At 46.3% G+C, this 21,993-nt stretch overlaps 2 protein-coding genes across 3 annotated transcripts in view; one reads left to right on the forward strand and one right to left on the reverse strand.

The window, feature by feature from the left end:
- Positions 1-8,127, forward strand: part of ASB2 (ankyrin repeat and SOCS box containing 2) — a 33,860-nt gene extending 25,733 nt beyond the window's left edge. For both annotated transcript variants that reach the window (XM_085317512.1, XM_085317511.1), the window contains 2 exons: positions 2,138-2,291; positions 3,563-8,127. In XM_085317512.1, coding sequence (XP_085173638.1) covers positions 2,138-2,291; positions 3,563-3,699 — 291 coding nt within the window. In that variant the 3' untranslated portion in view covers positions 3,700-8,127. The remainder of the gene's footprint in view (positions 1-2,137; positions 2,292-3,562) is intronic.
- A 2,247-nt stretch (positions 8,128-10,374) lies between these two features.
- Positions 10,375-11,250, reverse strand: FAM181A (family with sequence similarity 181 member A). The gene has a single exon (XM_085317652.1). The coding sequence runs from the start codon at positions 11,248-11,250 to the stop codon at positions 10,375-10,377; it is 876 nt and encodes a 291-aa protein (XP_085173778.1).
- Positions 11,251-21,993: the final 10,743 nt, after the last annotated feature.

Raw genomic sequence — 21,993 nt, forward strand, 5'->3', positions numbered from 1 at the left:
TAAATTTGCTTCCAATGACTAGGGTGGCTAATAAAAGTAAGGCTTATATGGTGTAGCTTAAYGATACGTTTGTGAAGGTTTATATTCTGAAATACAGAGGATCATGTGAAATTGTAACCTTCTCCCCACAAAAGATGTATGTTTCTTATTTTCTCATATCAGATTACATAAAGATAATAAGTTGGAATGATTACTCTTTGTAAAGGCTATGAGCTACTGGAAGTGAATTTGAAAATTCGTAACTATAAACCATTACTGTTTTTACTTAATTAGTGTTTCTTAGGGAAAGTGAACCCATAGAAACGGTCTCTGTCTCACTCCACATTTCCCAAATTGCAGTTTTCAAACAATGAACACAGGGAATCAAGTATCCTACTGCCACGAGAGGGCATTCAGGGGCCTACTGAGACTGCAGGCAAAATATGTCCCAGGACTAAAGTCATTTTGTCTCTGAGAATCCCGTTGTATGTAGTTGCAGGTTTGCATTGTTTTGTTTTGTTTTGCTTCATTTCCTGCAACAAGTTTTGGAATTTTTATTCTGGAAAATGTTTTTGTAGACTGAGCTTGTGTGTAGAGAAGAGAGAAATGGACAGGTAAGCCGTCTAGTAGAGACAAGAACAGAAAAACAGTAAGACTCGGTGTTTTATTRCCCTACACCTGTGTCCTCATTTAAACTCAGCAGAGTAGCTTTACTGCTTGGAGGTGGTAGTGCAGCCCCCCTGCTTTGCACATTCTATGGTAGCTGCATGGCAACAGCAGGTGCACTGAGGAATCAGGCCTGTATATGCCAAATTGAACTTTCAATAATCAGTCCAAGTAGGAAACTGGGTTGTCCACTGGGATCCTCCCAGAGTTTCATTTTCCTTGGAAACACTACATGGGAATGCTTAGGGAGACAAAGCCAGAAGAATAGTAAACACCTCTGTGGAGGCTCTCAATTTAAATAAAATGGCCTTATAATATTCTGCAGCTTTATTCTTCTCTAGGTAAGCTAATATCATTTTACTTCTGAATGAGAGTATCCACACAAGGGCTTAATGCATTTTGAGTTAGGGCTCATGCAAATACAATCAAATATGATCTAGTTACAAGAGCTTAAACTGAAAGAGGTTTAAGCTGGTGCCATTTCTTTCCCATTTGGGGTAGGCTCAGAGTGTGCCTGCTGACAGTGTCAGTGACTAAGCTGATGGATGGTACTTAAATCACTGTAATTCAATGGGGTTCAGCCATGTGCCWGAGTTCTTGTGTGCGGTGTGATTTAATTCATCTTAACTTTCCTGACTGCTCCGATACAGATCAGTCACAGATACCATCATCATATGCAGCACCCTAGTAGAGAGAGATGAAGCTGTCTAGTATAATACACATATTTAGACTAAAGTGGAAAGATAAACCACTGTTTTTTTAAAATGAGATGGCTTAAAGTCAGTCTTTTAAGTCTGTTTTTCAGTATCGATGAAAGCAGCCCTCCACGCAAAGCCTCTCAGTACTCTGCAGCTCTCACTTGTGGCAACAGAAGTTTTGCCTGATCCAGGACCGAGTAAAGGAGGTATCTTTGCTCCATGTTAGGACCAGTGTGAGTGAAACTGCCTGGGATTCATCTCCCAGACTCATTTCTAGCAAGGTGTTTGATGCCCAAAAGCTGCACATACCAGTGGGTTCACTAGAGCAAGGAGGTGCTGTGCTCTGCCAAATCTCCTGTTTCCCCAGAGCCTCCTTTGCACACAGTTGCCCCATGGATGCCCTCCGAAGAAGGAACCCAGCACACTCAGTTGCAGCCCCCTGTGCTGTGTGAGCCCTACAGCAGCTCCCGCACCAGCATGGGGTGGAGCCAGTAGTGCTGCTCTGCCCTCCCATTTGCACGGGAGAAGGACTGTCAGATCCCTGTGAACAATCCAGCATCCTTTCTATTCTCCGGAGCCAGAACTCCACCAGGGTTTTGTCTTCTCCTCCTGTGGTGGTAAAGGGGAATTCTGCCCTCAGTCTCAAAAAAAAGGCTTTAGTAGAAGTTTTCTGAGGAAAAAATCGGAATTGCCCTCATGTCTGGTAGCAAGGTGGGACAACCAAAGCAGCTGGGGCTGTCGCTGTTGTTAGTTTCGTCTCTCACTGACTGTGGTGACTCTTTTTTTTGTTGAAGTTTTGTGACATGGTGTCTGCTCCAGAGATGAGTCGTTGGGCCGGGCCTATTATCGATGTTCTCCTGGATTATGTGGGTAACRTGCAGCTTTGTTCCCGGCTGAAGGAGCACATAGACAGCTATGAGGACTGGGCTGTCATTAAAGAAAAAGCAGGTATGGTCACCCAGGGAAGAATCTTGCGCAGACTCCCACTGCTGGATTCAAAGCCTCAGTCATCATCTCTTTTAATTTCCTTTCTTTCTGTTGAAAAATCCTATAGGTTTTTAACCTAATTTCTACAGAACCATGCTTGATTCATCTCTGTTAAACTCTGTAGGATTTCCCCACAGAGACTAGATTACATTTGGGTCAGGTATGAGGTAGTAGAAGTTGCTGAGTTGCCGTTGACTCTGTGATGTTAAATTTATGCTAGCTGAGGATTTGACTCACTGGGAATTAATCTTGCCAGTGTAGGAAGGCTCATTTGGGTGAACCTGGGGTGCAGTCAAATTAGAGCAGGTGAGTAACATCTCCACACTGGCTCAGCAGGCACTAGTGGCCTTAAAACAACCACTAATACTCTGCACTTCTAAAAGAGCRTTTTCCACAGGGATCCAAAGTCTTTCATAGACATTGTCAGAGCAAGTTCCTCAGCACCCAGCTGAACTGCAAAAATATTAAACTTATTTTCAGTGAGGAGGATGAATACAGTGAAGCAGCTTGCTTAAATCTTCACAGGGAAGCCTGTTGCTGAGTTTGATATGGGATGCAGTATCCCAGCCTCCAGCCCCGCTTCCTTCCTTAGGAAGGCTGCCATGGAGGCCAGAAAAGGAAAAGACTTGTTTTTCATTCCGCCTTCTCCTCCCATTTTCCTCTGCTTAATATTTTTCTCCCCATCTTCCTTCTCAGCTGTGTTTCCCATGGGGCAGCTCCCACGCTAGCCACACTGGCAAGCCATTGCTCCTGGCACTTTGCACAGCGGGACTTTAYGTGGCACTGGCTCTCTGTCACAAGGCTTCCTCCTCGCCCCTTTRCCTCTGCCCCCACGTTTACAAATCTCCCTCTTTCTTTTCTCCTGAGGCAATTCTCTCAGGCCCTCCCAGCACCCTGAGGCTGGCGTGGTGCGTGGCAGAGGGGAAGCGAAGGAGGTGAGAGGAAATCCTGCCAGTGCAAAAACCAGAACAATTCTGTATCTTCGTTTGCTTCCCCAAAACCATCTGTAAAGGTCCTTTCATGTTCCCCTTCCTACCCTTTGTGGCCTGTGTGGATGTGCTGTGGCAGGACTCCTTTCTAATCAAGCTGCGTCAGCATGCTGGCTGCAGGCAGTGATTCACTGCCAGTAATGTTCCCCCAGCCTTGGTGTGCTTGCCACTGACCAGGCCAAACTGAGCTGTTGCCCTCGAGTTTAAGTTGTTTTGTTTGTATCTCTGACCTGTCTCTTTCAGAGCCCCCAAGACCTCTTGCCCATCTTTGCCGCATCAAGGTCCGAAGCTTGGTTGGAAAAAATCGCATTAAGCTTATTGACACCTTGCCTCTCCCAGACAGACTGATTCGATACTTACAGCATGATTACACGCAGTGACCTTGGGCAAACCAGACACACAGCAGCTTCCCAGCATGGCACCCAGCATCATCGCAGTGGAAATGGCATGGCAATGGCACACATGCTGCATGGTCGGGAGGAACTGCTGCTGACCTTGGTCAAGTGGCCTCCAATTACCCAGCTAAAGCAAATACACTTCTGGAGCCAGAATGAGAACAAACTGAAACAGTGTGCTAAATACAGAACTATCACTGGTTTTTCCAAGAGCAAACTTTTACGATTCACCTCAGAACTTTGTCTGCGAAGAAAGGGAAATGAAAACCAGCACTGAAAGATGAGTAGTGCTGACACAAGTTTCAATGAGGAACTAAAAGGTATTCTGGGGTCTGGTGGAACTTAGAGTCCTTCCTGTGATCAGTATTCAGAAATCATCAAGAATCACAGTATTTGGAAAAACAATCACATTTCACTCACTGACTGAGATTTTTCTTTTAATTTCTATTCTGTCGTTTAGATTTCTGCTCAATGTGCTTGTTACTAATTCTCTGATACTTTGACACCATCTTGCTAACACTTTTACTTTCCTTTTTTTTGACCTTTCTTTTTGAATAGAGAATTTGATTTCTGAACATCAAAGCTCAGAATTTCTAAATAGATTCTTGTTCCCTCAACACAGTACCGTGTAAATATTAGGGGAAATCCAGAAGTCCTGGTTCCTTTAAAAGTCAAGGGAAGATTTATTTAAGAAGGATGTAAGAACTGTATTTATGCATAGAAAATACAGTTCATATTGCATTTTGTTTGCAAGAAGTAGGTGAAATTGTATTGGAGAGAATTTTCTAGACTGGGGATTTGAAAGCAACTCTGAGCTCGTTTTTGGGGTGTAAATTAGAAGTAGCTGCACTGAAAACAGTAGCTTTACTCTGCCTTGAAGCTGGTGTCAGAAAAGAATGAAGCCCTAGAGGAACATGAACTGACAGTGACGCAGTGAGAGAGGCAAGGTACATAGGGATATGCAGCCTTGTTAAACCAGCTTTATTTGTTGCTATGYTATATCTTACTGTCCCCACAAAACCCAGCCTCTCTTACCTCCTTGGACCACTGTGACTATGACAATACTATTACTGGAAGACAGATTATTTCAAAATGATGAAACTCAAACCCAAAATTAGCATTCTAAAGCCTTATTCARGTGCCTAAACAAGGTGAAGTTGCTTGCACCAGATGTAGTTCTGCTGAAGCCCACGGGACCACATTTGGTGTCAGATATTACTGAGGTAGAATAAAAGCCTTATTCAGCCCTGACTTTCCTGACTTTGGAAGTTCAGAGTATCTCTTAGCTCCCTTTGACACTAATGAAAATTATTATCTCAGCTTCTTTGAAAATTAGGTCACCTATTTACAGCTAARATCCACAACTGATTTATGGCAGCTTAACAAGTCACCATCTATCAGCTGAACTGCTATAATTGTCCGTGAAATTCTCTTATTGAGGTTTTTAACAAGTCACATTCTCTCGCAGCTGGGGAGGCTGAGGAGCTCATGAACAGTTATTGGCAGTGACAGCTCCACTGACAGGTGTGACTTGTGGAACCACTGTGATCTGATGTGTGCCTCAGTCCTAGTCAGAYACCTAAGTAACGATGGAAGAATCAAAATTTGGCACCATATCTTTGCAGATCTCGTGCTAGTAGCACACCAGTCCTTATCTTAGATAACAAAGGAGCTGCACACTATGGTTTGGTAGGATTTCCACCAGAAGTTTGACAGACATGTTTTCCGTATTGGGTGGTGTACCATACATGGAATCAGGCAGAACTTTAAGTAGAGAAAATATGTTGCACTGAGTTTTCTTTGTGTAGAGTTTCACACCTTAACACAGGATTAAAACTGTGTTGCACACATGCAGACCTATTTGGGCATAGAAGTTTAGATTGTGAAATGGATTGGTGTGAAAAGTGTTTAGCACTTGTAGAATAGCATGAAAGCAGAAGCAGAAATGGTTACAGCTAACTGTGCTCTACCTATAGCTGTCTCCTTCTCAAGTACAAAAGTAATTGAAAAACCAACACAGTTTCAATTCAGACTGAACTGTGATCTTCTTGCAAAGCCTTGGAAAGTCAGGTGAGATTTCTCCACTGTTGAAATTTTGTCCAGCAACTTCCCTTATTACCAGTTTGGGATCTGCCTCCTTGTCCCGAAGCATGAACCTCAGCAGTCTTTCATGGTGGGAGGGAGGTGCTCAGAGGGGAGCCGTGCTGTCTCCTCATCCAGTCCCATGGTGGGCTCAGTCCTGTGGCACATGGGCACTCWGTCAGGCCTCATAGATGGAGCTTCCCAGTCACACTGGTTAAGAACTGGCCATCAGTGCCCTCAGTACTGAGAACAGCTGCCTGAATGGGCCACTAAAACTCTCTCCTGGGTTTTGGGAGACTGTCCCTGCAGACCAACTCTTTAGAAAATATGTTCATATTTCAAACAAAAAGAAAAAAGGAAAAGAAAGGTACCTTTATTCCCTACGTGCTGTGCTGCCTAGAAAAGACTGTCCCAGGCCACCCCTGGCACCTCACAGCACTGAGCAGTGCAGCTCTCCCAAGCTGTGATCGTGGAAATGCCTTCTGAACCACACCAGCGATCTGCTCCAGGCTAATAAAATACTGAGTGGAAGGAAAGGGAACGGGGATTGGAATTCTTTAGGCCAGTATTGCCTGGCAGAGACTATGTCCTTAAGCATTCGTTTGGTGTGCAGTGACAGCCTTGGAGACTGCTGGCTGATAGAAGGTTTTAAAATCACCATTTGCATGTACACACCACAAGGATGTTTCCCAAGCTGAAAATTTCCCCTGAACCAAAATCAGATACAAAAGTCTCACAAATCACTTTTTTTTTTTAATTTCCTTGGAAAGTTGAAACTGGGTTTGGGTGGAGCAAACACACAAAGTCCATTTCTTCAGCCAAGGAATATTCATGTCTATTGGGAAAGCCATGTTCTGGTAGCTCTAAAACATTTGTCCTGACCAGGAGTATCACTGAGCTGGAGAGTGCTAATCTGCTATGGAAGTACCACAACTGTGAGAATAAAGGCACACTTTGCACAGAAACTGTGGAAAAATGAGTCTGTAAGTGGGTGAAAGTAGTAATTACAATATTATTATATCCTTTCTGCTTGATCCTTACTGAAAACCTTTACACCATCAGTTTACATTTATTTGCACTGAAAAAGAGCTGGCTACCTCTTACACACTGACCGCTGACGGTATTTCATGTGTGATACTGAATCTGCACAAATTCGATGTGAATTTAATACGTCTGTCTAGAAGTTACTGTGAAATGGCAAATACCAAACAACCCAAACAAACAAGGCTTTGTAACCAGATCAGTACTTCCAGTGCAGGGTAAAGTGGTTTGTTTTTACTCAGCATGGTAGATTTCTTCAGAGATTTTGACTTTTTCTGAAATGTCCTAGGAGTATTTCATGACCAGGTTACTGTACATTTTTTTTTTTACTGCAACATGTGCAATTCACTTTATATTCTTGTGCACTTTTTTGATTTTTTATTTTATTTTGTATGAAAGCCTTTTCATTCACCTTCCCTTCCCATTATTTATAAAAGCTATTGTGGTGTTAACAGTTTAAATTTGCATTGTTGTAGTAAATAGCAGCTCTCAAATGTTATATTTCCATCTTTCAAAGTATGAGTAAACAAGTAGATTTTGTCCTGAATAGCCACACTAAATAACTTCACAAAAAATAGCCAGGAAAAGTCTGAATCAGTCCAACCTTGAACAATTAATAATTTTGAAGTAATCATCTCAGGGGTGAGAGAGCAGGTTTAGCTCAGTTGTTTAGAGTATGGTGCTAATAATGCCAAGGTTGTGGGTTTGATCCCCGTATGGGCCACTCATCTGAGGGTTGGACTGGATGATCTCCAGAGGTCCCTTCCAACCTTACCAGTTCTATGATTCTATGAACAGCAAGCATTATGAGCAAGACAGAGTTGCAGTTCCTTGTAAGTCTTTTGGAAAGCCTCACGCATCCTCATTCAGTGATTTCAATTACCCTTAAAAATTGTCTTCTGTTCATTTGCATTTTACTTCACTGTTGCTCTAGTTCTTAGCTACACCAGAGCTCTACCAAAGGCCTAGAGTCTGTCTTGGGCTGATGAGGCAAGTCTTATTTCCTGAAGATTGTAAGGATTTTAGAATGTAACATCTGTCTGAATCTGAGGGTAAGTATATAAATATCTGTGTGTTGAAGGTCATTTGGAGCATTTTAGTTCAACCCTTCCTCTTAAAAACATATTATTCTACTACATGTAAAGCATAGAGCCACACACCTTCAAAATAATACAGAGTTTAAAAGAAGAAAAAGCAAAACACAGCATTTAATTTCAAAAAGGTTGAAGCTTGGTTTGAACTTCCTTCTTTTTCTGGATTCCCTCAGAAATAAAATTTCTGCAGAAACTATATACTTTTGCAACTATTTCAATTTCTATGGAAATCTGTACTCTGGTGTCATATGTGGCACTTCCAAGTTTCTCTCCTAAACTCAGCCAGAAACGCTCACCCACAGCAATCGCTGCACTACCTGTGGGCTGTTGCGTGACCTGCTCGGCTCACCCACTGGAAATCCAGAGCGATGCCAAGGATGCTGCTGAGCCGTGACGCCACTGAGACAGAGTTCATCTGTATTACAACAGAGACATGGGGCTATGTGTGTGAGAAAATGTTGCTGTTACCAGGTAAAGAAGTCCCTTGCACATAGCTCTACAAATTCAGAGCCATAATTCTCCCACTGAATTAAAAGGGAGTGCCACCTTTGATTTCTGTTAGAGTAAGGGAGGGATAGAGTGTCCTCTTTCCCTTTCCTTCCCCCCACAAAATACAAAAATCTTATGTGCACCTCTAGGTCAAGTGCTAACTGGATGTCCCTGCCCCTTAGACCTGCTCTTCGCTAGCCTGCACATTGCATGTTGTTGCAGGCATGTGCTACCACAGCCGTTTCCTGCCATCTCTCTCCTGTAGGAGTGATCTACACAGGCTTGATACACATATTAAGTGCTGGTACCAGAGAGAAGGCAGTAAAAACCATTTCTGTGGTTACTTTTGGCCTGCTAGACTAGCACATTGCAGCCATTGCTTTCAGGTAGGTAAACAAGGGTGTGATTCAGTGAGAGATTTAGGAAGAGTAAGATACTTTTGGCCAGAGGGCAGTGTATATATCCTAACTAATGTTGTAACTCCGTTATGTAATGCCAAGCCCCATCAGAAGATCCAAAGCTACACTTTAGAAGGCTTAAAATGTTAATTTTCTTATGACTGCACTGTCCTCGAAAGAAGCTAAGCCCGTTTTCCCCTAGCGAGCTGCACTAGCTGGGGAGCGCACTGATCGAGGCTGCCTTCTGCTGCACCCGGGGAGAAGTTCCCATTAACTCCGGTGGGAGGTGGCTCAGGCCCTGAAAGATCAGAGCCCATTCTCTGATCAGAGCCCTTTTTCCCTCCCATTATATACTTCTCTTGACTTCAGTGATTTACAGTATTTACAATATAAATGAATGGATTTGTAAGCCTGCAATAATAAACTGTTCAGAGCTCATGTTCTGTGACTGAGCACTGCATTCTCCACGGGCTTTAGCAATGTTTAACTTGAGAATACCCACTATTAGCTTTTCTAAAGCAGCTTCATTAAAGTAATTGAGAAAACACTTTGTAGTCAAATATTGTGATTTTATCGTAAAATCAGGCAAAATAAAAGATCTCTTCTGCTAGTCAGAAGTCAAGGCAAGCTATGCTATGCACTTTTCTATTATATTTTAAATTTTTGTATTCAGCAAATGACATGATTTGTCATTTGTGCTTTTGACACTCAGAAATTAATTCTGTTTTCATTTGCAGCAGTCTAACACTAACTAATTTCCCAGCCTCAGAAGAGTTGTTGTTGATCTATAGCACTCTGAATGGGCAGAGATTTCAGCCCTCATATCTAACCACTGCTTAAAAATAAAATCTGCATCTACTTAGCAGGACAAAAATAAGCAGACTTCATTTGCAGAATGACTAGGATAAAATTATCTCCTTTCTTCCTTCTTTTTTTTTTTAATTCTCTCAATATTTACATGTAAGAAGAGCTTAAATCAATTTACAAATATGGTTTCTACATTAAATACTGTCCTTCCAGTCTCTTGGATGCCAAAGGAAGTGACCCGAGTATCTTGACTTCCCTGGAATTAAAGCACAAAAACTGTTTGAATGGGTTTAATTCATTTCATTTCACTGCTGTGGCTGCAGGGCAGCCCCAGAAAGATGTTCCCACATGGAGGAGGTCTCCTAGGTGTTACAAGTGCAGATTATGAATGGCTCTTAGCCCAACTCGCCATGGCTCAAACAATGCGCTTCCATAAAAGAGGCCTGATTTGCCTTGCACTTCATGCCACTGGCTTCATGAGGCTTATTCCTGATTTACACCCGTGTAGCAAGAGGAGAATCCAGCCCAGATAGATTCATAGCCGTTGTTTAACTCACCCCAGCCTGTGCGAGAGGAACCCCGCGCAACCGCTGCCGTCTCTCGACAGAAACCACCCTCATTTCCCGCGCACCGCTCCGCACTTCGACTCGCTCGCGCCCACGTCTGACATTACACTTCCATTCATTTTACGGAGCTACTGTATTCAAAGTCACACACACACACCCCCGGCTCCTTCCCACCACCCCCAGCTAAATATAGCCAAAAACATTGAAAATAGGAGGGGGCAGAGCAGGCTTAGTGGGGATGGGTTTCAAAACCACGGGCCGGTAGAGTTTCTGCCCCGTGCTGTCCGCCTCCTTGCAGAAGTGCTGGATCTCCGCGGGCAGCGCCGCGCTTTTCCGCCACAGCCCCAGGCCCGGGAAGGGCGACGGCGGTAGCGCCCCCGGGGTTTGGTACAGCGGCTGCCCGGGGCACTGGAAGGGGCAGCAGGTCCAGGTGGCCACCTGGCCGGACATGGGTGGCCCCGGCGCCTTGGCAGGGTCCTTCTCGCTGCCACGCTGCACGGGCTCAGAGGGGCTCTCCGGGCCGGCAGCCTCYGGGCTCCTTCTGTTTTTCTTCCCCTCGTAAGGAAGAGGGTCTCCGGAGCTGGGGAGCCCGTCCAGGCCCGTGGGAAAGCTCCTGGCCGGCAGGCTCTGCGCTGGCCGGGGCTCTTCCCAGAAGGAGGCAGGCAGCTGTCTCTTCCTCATCGGCACCTGGTCCGGCCTGGTGGGCTCGGAGTTTGGCTCCTGCAAAACCTGCTCCCCAGAGAAGGTCTCCTCCACCTCAGCCGTCCTCAGCTCCTTCTCGGCGGCAGCTCTGCAGTGGCTGGAGTCCACCGCCTCGGGCTGGGAGCTGCGACTCCTGTCCTCTGCGCCCCGCTTCACGCTGCACTCCACGGATTTGCTGGGGTGGCACCGTGGGATCCTGGAGTATTTCTGGGAAAATCTTTTGAGCTGTTTCTGCAAATATTTTCTGTGGTCAACTGACCGGCGGCAAGGAGCGGATTTATCCAGAGCTGCTTTGATGTCACTCGAGGCCAGATTGACGAAATTCAGGAGGGTTTTTACCTCGCTGTCTGATGCCATTTCACAGAATGCAGCTTGCAGAGATTTCCATTAAAAGTTTATAGTCCCTCTCTTCCAACTTTGGCAAATCTGTGAAACACGATGGGCAGATTTAGAGTGCGAAGCATCAAAAAGCATCAAGCAAATTGGGGTAGGGTGGTGGGAAGAAACATGTCAAACTYCTCAACTAAACAAACAAGTCGTCAGCTCGCTCCTGTGCAGGTAAACTTTGCAAGCGTTGCCCCGCGCTCGCAGCCCGGCGTCCCCGGCATCGCTGCCCGGGCGCACGCAGATGCGGGGATTGGCTTGCTCGTGCCGGAGAGCCCAACGCTTAATCTTGTTAGATAACGCTCAAATCGCACGCGGAAGCCTCGGCAGCAATTCCCGTGTCCCCGTAGCTAAGCACACACACTCACCCGGGCGCGCAGGAGGTTGTCTCACCCGCGCCGGCTGCTACTGTAGCACTGCTGAGATGAGCCCCCTTCCCCGGCTAATCTTGTTACGCAGGTTATACACTACCAACCTTTACAGAAGCAGCCGGAGCCTGCGAGTGTTTAGAAGCAGTTTAGCAAGCACTTGAGTAAGCTGAATGAATATCGACTCCGTCTAGTTCGGGGGCTTTCTCAGGCCAATCAGAAGCCACTTTGCCAAATACAAAGCATCCCAATCAGGCATTAGCCTCCCCGTTCTCACATTCTTTGCCATCACAAATTGTTGCCATGGGGACGGCCACAGAAAGACAGCTAATAAATACAATCATTTCCCTGCGATTTCTACCATTCTCCCCTATCCTCTTCACCCCTACTAAGGCTTTTTCTTTTTTCTTTTTTTCTTTCTTTTTTTTTTTTTAAAAAAAAAGACAATCCAAAGAGAAAATGCTGATGATGAGCTAAGAAACCTTAGACACCCTATTCTCTGCACTCCCCAAAGCTGTCTAGGGGCTGATACTAACCATGCTTCATTGGCACAGGACAATGTAATACAGGGGACCAGGCTAGCCTACTTTTAACCGTTCCCCATCACAGCTCTTTTTTTTTTTTTTTTTTAAGAGGAGGATGATGTCAGAAAAAGGTAGGAAAGGAACAAATCTCTAAAGAGATGTGCAGATATCCATGGAAAGGGAGCTTGAGCGCTCAAGAATCTTGTCTTTATGTTTGCCCCCTCAATTGAGTTACACAAAAGCTGAATTACCCATTCAAACTACCCGGACAAAAGGATGGAGTTGGATAGTACTCTTGCATCTGTAGTCAAACAGTTAGAGACTTAAATCGAGTCGTCATGATGGAGAAAGAGTTAGACAAAGCCCATAGAATTGCCATCAGCAAACATTTTCCTGTGTCATATTAGTGGGTCTCCATGACTCCCCCTGGCCTGGGGACAATAGCACAAGTTTGCACACTCGACTACTGTCACCCTGCCAACGCTGGCAAGGAGCAGAAACAGGACAATCCTTTAAGGGGAAAGCATGCCCGCTGCAGGGAAGGTAAGAAGAGAGTGAAGCAAAGGCGTGTGAAATGCTAATTGAGCTGCTTCCTTTACTGATCTAGAGTTATGCGAGTCCTCCGCCTTCTCGCAGGGTTGTCCTAAGGGGTGGCAATAACTTAATAGCACAGTAAAACCAGGAGTCCCACGATGCATACCCTCTCGTCTGGCAGGAGAGCAGGAGGCCTGTCCCTGGTGCACACAGGGCATGCCAGYGATGCAGAGCTCGTGACAGCCTGCCTGCCAGCCCCAACACCCACTGCCTCACCGCAGGCCAGAGCACATGGGGACTCCATCGTCGGTCTTGCTTTCCAGCCTCCGACAGCCTGCAGTGCCTCGGAGATGCAAAGAGCTGTAAGGGTCCCAAGTCTCGTGCATCTTCAGAGAGATGCATACAGACTCTGGGGCCAAACACACACACATATCACTGCGGGGAAAGCAGCATCAGAAATCCTGCCCACCTCCGTTAAGCAGGCAAAAGCTGCATTGCTGATGTGTGGCCTCAAAGGCCTGAGCACAAAAGCCTGCCAACAACCGCATTTTATACCTGTTTTACATTGCTTCTCTTACTCTGGCGTTCCTTAGAGCAGGACAATGATCCAGACTGGCCATTATATGACACTCTGCAGCTCAGCAGAGCTCAGCAGGCTGTGCAAGGCCTTAGGGATGACTCCTCAGTGGCCCATACTGGTAGGCCCGGTGCTGTTGTCCTTATTCATGTTGTTTCTCCCCGTCTGGTCTGAGCTACGTGTGATGACTCCAGTGCTCAGGGTGTTTCCAGTCTAGGTGGACTCTCCAGAGCCCCAACATCATGTGACAGGAGGCGCTGCAAAGCCTTTACATTGATGCACACTGTGACATTGCTGCTGATTGGCCACACCAGATCCGTCTCTCTCATAGTGTGGATGTGCAAGCACTGAGATTAGTTTTGCAACCTTTTCGTGGCGATTAGCTTCACAAGAAGAGTAGAAAATCCTGAGGCCGCCTTGCTCCTGGCTGAAGGAGCAGGTAAAGCTGACAGAGCAAGAAGGCCAGCCAGAAAGCTTTTCCTCAGCTGATGAGGACACTAGGGTTTCTTTTCTCATAATTTCTATTCCACAAGCATTTCCTTCCCTGGGAGACCTAGTGTAGCTAACTCTGTGCCTGCTGCACCCTCCATCAAGTGCATTACACCATCATGCAAATCTCTTTGCAATCTTCTCCCTTTCATTCATTTTTTTCTGGGTAGTTTCCAGACAACTGCTTGAGCAGTTTCCTCATACTCTAAGCAGAGCCTGATCTGTCCGTGCCTCACCAATGCCTGATGCAGTTTCCTCTTATGCAGCTGAAGCTACATTGAGAAGTTTTTGTCTGGCTAATTTAAATAACTACCCCTTGAAGGGATCATATCATCGTTTGAAGAAACAAACTGCCTCCTGTGCTTGAAGAGCATTTGAACCCTGCCTAGACACCACGTTGCACAATGCAATCTCCTGATAGACAAGCTTGTTGGTTACTCAAGGGTGCAGAAAGAAGGCAGAGATGTGAGATGATTGTCTAGGAGGAAAGGAATGTCTCAGGATGTTGATAAACTGTCTTCAGAGGGCTGGGAAACCCATGTCATATCCTATGAGATGCTATATCTGCCTGTGGCTCCTGAGCTGGGCTCTGGGTCTGACAGCTGGGAGCTCAGTAAGGCTGAAGAGGGTGGATGTGGCTCATCAGTCCATGAGAATTTGTACAAGCTCAAGAGAAGGGAAACCTTGGCTCCCCTCTCCGGCACACCCTCTGCAAGCCTTTTCCCACCCTTAGACCTGGCCAAGCCCATCCCCTCCAGAGACCACTTCCCTGGGGCACTACTCCCATGGGCATCACACTCCTGCAGGTCTGTCATCTGCCCCAGCTGCAATTCCTCCCTGGGGTGGCAGCAGAGGCCGAATCCCAGCCCAGCCCTCTATTTCCCAGCCTGTGTGTAGTCCCTCGCCAAGTGCCCAATGTTAGGATCTGGCTTTGGCTGTTCCTGTTTCCCCCCTGCCCTGCAGCCACCGCAGAGGAAAGCCCTCAATGGGAAGGCTGCGCTCGCCACTCCGGCATCCTGTTCCCCTGCAGCTGGATGACAACAGGGAACCGAGGCGGAATGAACCAGCGAGCAGGATTTGAAAAACAGAGCAACCCACCCTTTCAAGGTCAGACTCAGGTTGAGCTGCACAGGGTTTTCTCTAAGAGGCCACCGGAGCCCTTTTGTTCCTCTCTGCTCTCGCCATGTTCATCCCAATGTACATGTGAAAGGAACAATTAACAATAGGGCACTCCTCTCCGAGGATCCAATGCACTTTGAAGTGTCCACCAACCAAAGGCTCGAGAATGATACATCATTTTCCACTGTGAACGTGTCAAACAAGTACAGCAATTGAAAAAATGTCTCCACATGCCTTCCCAGCATGCAGACAGGGACCAGCTGGAGAGCTACTTCATATCTGACATGTCACCCCCTGACAGCTGTCTTCCAGGGAATTTTTGGTATGTGAAGTTTTGTATTTTCTCTCTTTTGTTAAGTAGCACACTAGATTAAATTTGTATGCTTTAAGGCTGTAGCCAGGCCTCTGCTGAACATGCAGCATTTCCTTAAAGACTGAATAAAGGAGAGAGAAAAGAAGATTTTCTTAGACAAAAATACCTGGGAAGGTTTTTTTAAAGTGTCGCTCATTGTAAATGATGTCAGCCTTTAGCCATTTCTACACCAAAACTTCCCACTGCTTATTTCCACAGTCAGGGTCCCTTTCAGCAAAGTTATTCCAGCATCACTCTGACTTGAAGTACGTGAACAGACCCGGTAAATTCAATACATGTCATTAAATGGGGTAGTGACCTCTAAGCAGTGAGTGTACCTAGCGRGTCTAATAACATGAATGTGCAAATCACCAGTGTTATTTTTAATAGTCTATAAAGGAAAGAGCAGCTTAGTGAACAGCTAGGCAGTATAGAGACTGTACAGAAGTCACTGTTTTGACGTTAGTATAATCAAGATTTCTTTTTCTCCTATAAAAAGCACTGACTTTCAGCCCTGGCCTGAGGAATATGTGCTGTCATTTGTTTACCTCACTGATAAAAAACAGACTAGTGCACATCACAGCGTTGCTAAACTCTGCAGGCAGAGATGGGTGGGGGTCCGAGCTGCCGGTGGGGGTCTGGTTGGTATCAGTGCAGTGCTGTCCCGATATCAATATATTGCACATCATTATAGCTGCCCTTGCCTGTGCCACATGCCAGAGGGTAAGACCTCCATGGGACACGCAGGGCAGGGCATCAGGCAGGGAGGTAAAAACTGGGCTCTCTTCTGGCAAGTAGCTGGAACGTGAGCACTGAAGTCAGCTCTAACTGGCTTCTCGCCACTCCTTGACTGGGGGTGAGCAGGGTGAGTAGTATCTACATGTCTGAGGTGCACGTCTGTACAGAAAGTGCTGTGATCCTCAACTCTTCTTCAGGAGTGTTAACTAAGGAACTTTTGTTAGTAAAAAAAAGGGGGGGGGGAAAGGCTTTCACGTTTTTAGCTAAAAGGTAAGATTTCTTAACAATGGTCAAAACGTTTTCTTTAGAAATTCCCCTGAGGTTTCACTTCTTTGGGTTTTCAAGGAGAGGGGAGGTGAGTCAAAGTGAAGCAAAGATAAGAGAGAAAAYTCTCATTTTTGGTTGCATACACCAGCGATGTCTAATGGTTTTCCCTTTGTCTCTCAAAATGGACACAAAGGCTGTAAGGAAATTTTAAACTTGGAATCCTTCAGATAACATGTGAGAGCTGTTCCTCAGGGCTCCTGAGGTTTAGGCATTTTGTTGACAGTGCCACAAGAAGTGGAAGCATGTTAATAACRTGCTGATAGCACAAAAATGGAGGGTATTATTAAGCATCATCCTGGAAGAACAGGCARCAGGAAAGGACAGAAATGTTATAATGCTGGGCCAAGCACCTCAGGGATCGRTAGCAAGAATTCCTGCCATGAGGAGAGAGATCACCACTGGGAAAYGAGAAGGGGAAAACAGGCCATAGGATGACAGTGAGCCACCAGARGAGGCAACATGGAAAATGCAGAAGTGTACTAGCACCATTATGCAGGACACTGCTAAGCCTTTTTCTGGAATATTACGTATAATTCAAAAAAGATAAATCTAAAATGAAGGAAAGGCAGAGAAGGGCTGCTGGAGTGTCTACTAGGGTGTGGATACTCTCTTGCATGAGGAGAATAAGAGAGATGAGTTTGCTTCCTTTAGCAAAGCCAAGGCTCACAGACTGCTCACTGTCAGCTGGCCAGGGATGGAAACTTCACCTAGATAAAGTAAAATGCAGGAAGAGRAGTGTAAAGTAGTCCATGACTATTTTTTGTCCAGAAAGTGGTTTCTGAAAGCCAGAGGAGTGTCTCTCACATGCTCCCTCAATCTTTCTCCTCATTAACCCCTTACTTTCCAGTCAATCTGATCTTCCTGGGACTCTGGGACATGTCCCATAGAGGGGCATAACCCCAAGTGGGCACTGCTAGCATTCAGGTCTTCAAGAGGTCATCTGCTAGACTCAAAACCTCAGTCTGAGACTTGAGCCTGCCCACCCTAGGATCTACAGAAACATGTTGAAAGGGAGAAAAACTTATTTGACTTCCATAAATATTTCTGAGGATGAAATTCCTTTGTCAAGAAGCTGACATTGGCAAAACAAGCAGCCTGATTCCCAATTTGAGGACCTGAAGGACCTCTGGGACAGGTGACCACAGTCCCTGCTGACAGAACTTGAGAGATGGCTGAAGATGTGCGTATGGTGGTTGCTGACAGACTCCCTGCGTGCCTCCCTGTCATACACCAATACACAGACTCTCAGTGTGAGAGCAGCAGGTTTCACACCCTGGTACTAAGGGCTGGATCCTTCACATCCTGTTCCTGCCCTGAATCTGCACTCGGCATGGAAAAGGAGGGAGAATATGGGATTTCTCCCCAGACCCGCACTGCCTGGTGGTCCCCTTTGCTCTCACTCCTTGCCTCCTTGCTGGAACAACACCTCTTCTCCCAGGAGAAGAGCAACCTGGTGTTCCCACAAGATGAAGCTTTGACTCTTTTCCTCTTTTTATTTTTTTTTTCTCTTAATAACCTACTTTGACATGAGTGACATCCCCTCTTTGCTTCCAAGCCCCAATTTTCTGCACTTGGGGAGAGACTTTGAGCAGGCACTAAGTGCAGATGCCGTGCAGAGGGAGGGCAAGAAGGAGCGACAGTGAGGAGGGGGGCCGTTGCTACCCAGCAGCCTGCCATTCAGGCAGATGGTGGAAGGGTTTGATATGAATAGCTCCTGTCAGTCTCATAGAGCGAACTTTACAATTGTGCTACGTGTTGGACTGCACGTGACTAATGCCATTCTTCTGCAGGCTGCAGGCAGGGCACAGCTGGTTCTTTAAGGGAAATTTTGTTTTTCTGGGCAGAAAAAAAAAACAAACTATTACAAGGTCGTGGCAGGAAAAGAGTCTGTATCCAATATTACACTACATAATTAGATATGATCAAAGCCCATGCTGCCTTTCACTGTCTTTCTTTCTGGTAAATCAGATAATATTTAAAAATGAGCCTGGACCTGGTTTGGTCCTTCTGGAGGTTTAAATCCTCTGTTTCTCAACACAGTAGGTATGCTCTGAACAGCAGCAGTAAGGCCAAATATAGATTTCTTTACATAATTCTGGAGTAATTCAGTATTTCAAGATAAGTGATGAGCTGAGTGCCAGATACTACAGGTAGCTTCTGTTAAAGAGAAATAATTCTGCAAAAAGGATGTAAAAAMAATACAGACATGAATATGCGCATTTGAATAGCTGAAGACTCTCTTTCAGAAGCTGCAAAAAAAGGAAATGCACAGTGAGCTCTGGATGGGACATGAACCTTGGTCTCAAGTCTACAGCGCAGAGAAGCTATGCCAGAGCAGAAATGAAGTGCCTGTCCTGGACATCTTTCAGCCGTTCTATTTGTTCGGCCAGGACTTCTCCTAACATTGCTTCACCCGGACATTTCTGCAATAAAATCACTGCCAGGCACTTAAGGTTGAGGTTCTAGCCACAAACAAATGTAGTACGATTGCTGCACCCCCCTTTCCATGGTGGGGGTGAGCATGCCACTACCCTGCAATCAAGGCTGAGACGCAGCACGAGGGCMATAGCTAAGGCCACACAAGGTGGTGGGACGATGTGTGGGCAGCCCACATGGATGCTGACTTGCTTTGCCTCGAACCAGCTCCCTGCAGAGGTTGTGGGGGGAAATGAGCTTGTGCCTGGAAATGGGGCTGGTTTCTGTGGGAGGCACTGGTGCAGTTAAACCATCTCCATTTCCCTGTGCCTGTCTTGTCTTTGCACAATGCAGATATATCTTTTCAATGCCTCAACTGCAGTTTTGTTCCCCAGGGCTGATTTGTCACCTGATCTGAGCAGAGTCTTGCTGATTTGCACTAGCAGAAAACATGGTACTTTGGGATGCATGGGGCTTTGGTGGGATAGGCATGGATGCATTTTTAATAGTTTTGTGATGCAATTTCTTTTAAACGAGAATTTTAAAAAACCTTGCAAGACAGTAAGGCCAAACTTGGCAAATACTTCAGCTAAGGTGMTGCCTGAGAGTCCTCCCAGGTGGCAAGCACCTGGCAATGGCAGGCTGGCCGTAGAGCTGCTTGAGCATCTGTGGATGCCTCAGCCTCACAAGTGCCATGTGAGGAGCTGAAGAGCTGCCAGCCGAGGAGGGCAGCTCCCCAGGAGAGGGAACAACTACCATGCTAATCAGCAAAGTGTGTGGTTCTCCTCAATGCTTGCTGCTGCTATCTGCACAGTGCTGAAGGTGCCCTCCTTGGCCTAGGCTGCTGAATGTGTGCCCCTTGCACTGGGCATCTCGGTCTGAGTCCCACTAATGCCTAGGTTGGTCCCTCACTGCGATATGGTTGACTCACAAGTTGATTCTCATTTGTACCTGCAGCTCTGGCTGTATTGCACAGTGCATATGTGCTTTGACTCTTGTAGTCTCACGCTTTTATCGATGATCCAAGGCAGCATTGCTCCCAACTGGCTGCCCTTGACCATTGGTGCTGCTGGGGCAGAAGTTGCTGAGGGGCAGCATGTTCCTGCTTTGTAGCTGCCTTAATTCCCAGGCTGCTCTAGAAGATGAGCTCCTCTTCTGCAGGCAGGCTGAATGAGGCTTTGAGAGAAGGAAGCATGTGCTCTTGAAAATCTGCCACCCCTTCACAGCTGGGCTGAGGGGAGGCCACGGGGGGCTGTCCTGGTGACTCCTCACCCCAAGGGGACCTGGTGCCAGGGAAGGAGCAGGGAGAGCCAAAAGCCAGGCAGCCAATGCAGCTATCCCTGGCAGGCCCCGAGGGTCCTCCCCCTGCACCTGGTGCTGCAGGGAAAAGTAAACCATCGGCAAGGGTTCATGTTGTTGTCGCCACTTCACAAATGGTTAAAGGKATAGTTATATGAGAGAAAAAAGAGGCATTGCCGAGGCGGTGCTGGGTATGAGCGACCCGCTGTGCCTGCGCTGCGCAGGGCAGGGGGAAGAGCGCGAAGCTGCCGGCAGCGGCTGAACCAGAGCAGCCCCGATGTCGGTGCCAGGACTGTAAAAGCACCTGACCCTCCAACGGCTTAATGTCCACGCGGTCATGCCCGGTGGCACGAGTGGCCGCCCAGAGAYTGGCACACGGTCAGTATCCCTGGCTCTAGCTGTTTATATAAACTGCAGTTACTACCTCACGGTGCTGGGGGATGACAGTCGTGGGCATTTAGCATGTCGGCTCTTCAGGGCCTGGGGCTATCTGAAGGAGCAGGGAAACCTCCTCTCTCAGGGTTATTTGTCTCTGCAATGTTTTAACACACCTGCTGACTGCTGGACGGGAAGGACGGCGTTCATGCAAGCCAAGCCACCACGCTGGCAGGGCCAGGAGTCACGCTGGAGAGCATAACACCCAGAGAGCAGTGCTCCATCTCTCCTGCACCAACCCGTTTTCCAAGTTAGGATCTCACTCCTGTTACATCCACCAGCTCATTGAAGGTCTGTTATTTGAGAAAATACTCCCCTTTCCACAAAAACTACAGCATTATGGATGCTCCCACATGAGAACGATGAATAATGCTCTGCCTTTCCTTCACTCCAGGAAAGGTCAGTGTAGCATTTAAAACTGCTGTTACCTTTATCATAGTTTTAAGCACTATTTGAATTTTGCTCACATTGATGTGGAAACAGCCATCTTACAGTCTCAGGGCCTTTTCTGCACATTCTCAGACCTGGCAAAGTGGATATTGGAATAGGGAGCATTCATTATTCTAGAATAATTTCTGAGCAATACTGTCACTCATGAAAGAAACACGGGAAGAAATGTAACCCCTTTTTTTTAGCAGGGAAATGCCCAAGATTTATTCTTTTGTGGGCTGTATCAGAAGCAGTGTTCAAAACCAACCATCAGGCTACAGGAAAAGAAATAACACTATGTCACAAACTCTAGAAAGAAGTCCTGTTCTAGAAATCATATTCCAGTGTGTTTTTCAGAGCAGAGAGAAGGGCATCCCTTTTATAAGGTAATCCTGGCTACCATTTGCTCTTGGAAGTTGCCCACCTTTGCATTATCCTTCGGAAAAAAATGATTTCACAGCAACTATCATTCCCGTGACATCAGTGTGTGTATCCCGGCCATGTTAACTGCCTTGTTCTTGCCAAAAAGCCAGGTGCTTGGGACCATGATGCAGAAAGTCTGCAGTTCCCCTGGAGTCCCCTGGGAGCTGAGGGCCACCAGGGAGGCCGGTAGGATTTGGGTGACACCTGAGCCACTGCTCAGCCTGCGACTAGCTGTTGACTTTGACATTAAGGCACCACTAGAGCGCACTGTGGGAACCAAGTTGAGGCTATTTATGCTACAGACTTGCTAAAGTTTACGCTGTTTGTTTTCATCTTTGCTATAATCCCTCAGCACTGCTCTCTGGGCAGAAGCAGTCAAAGAAATGATATTACTGTGCCCAGAAAAKCCAACATTGATGTTTTAAAAATTATATATATAACAAATCCAGTGGGAGTTTGGAGAAAAAAATCCCTTACTCTCTTTGCACCCCTTCCCTGTAATGTCAGAATGCATTTAGGAGGTATTCTCCTGATACAGTACTACTTATTAAAGGATACATAATACAAGAAGCCATAGTAGGCAAACAAATGTCTATTATTCAAGAATATCTCATGGATGCAGAACATGAGTGAGCAAAACCCCGGGCACCCTCAAAGCCCYTGAATTCAAAGGGCCCACGTGTGCTC

This window comes from Rhea americana, unplaced genomic scaffold (assembly GCF_003343005.1).
Source record: "Rhea americana isolate MKP2758 unplaced genomic scaffold, rheAme1 scaffold_5, whole genome shotgun sequence".
NCBI lineage: Eukaryota > Metazoa > Chordata > Aves > Rheiformes > Rheidae > Rhea > Rhea americana.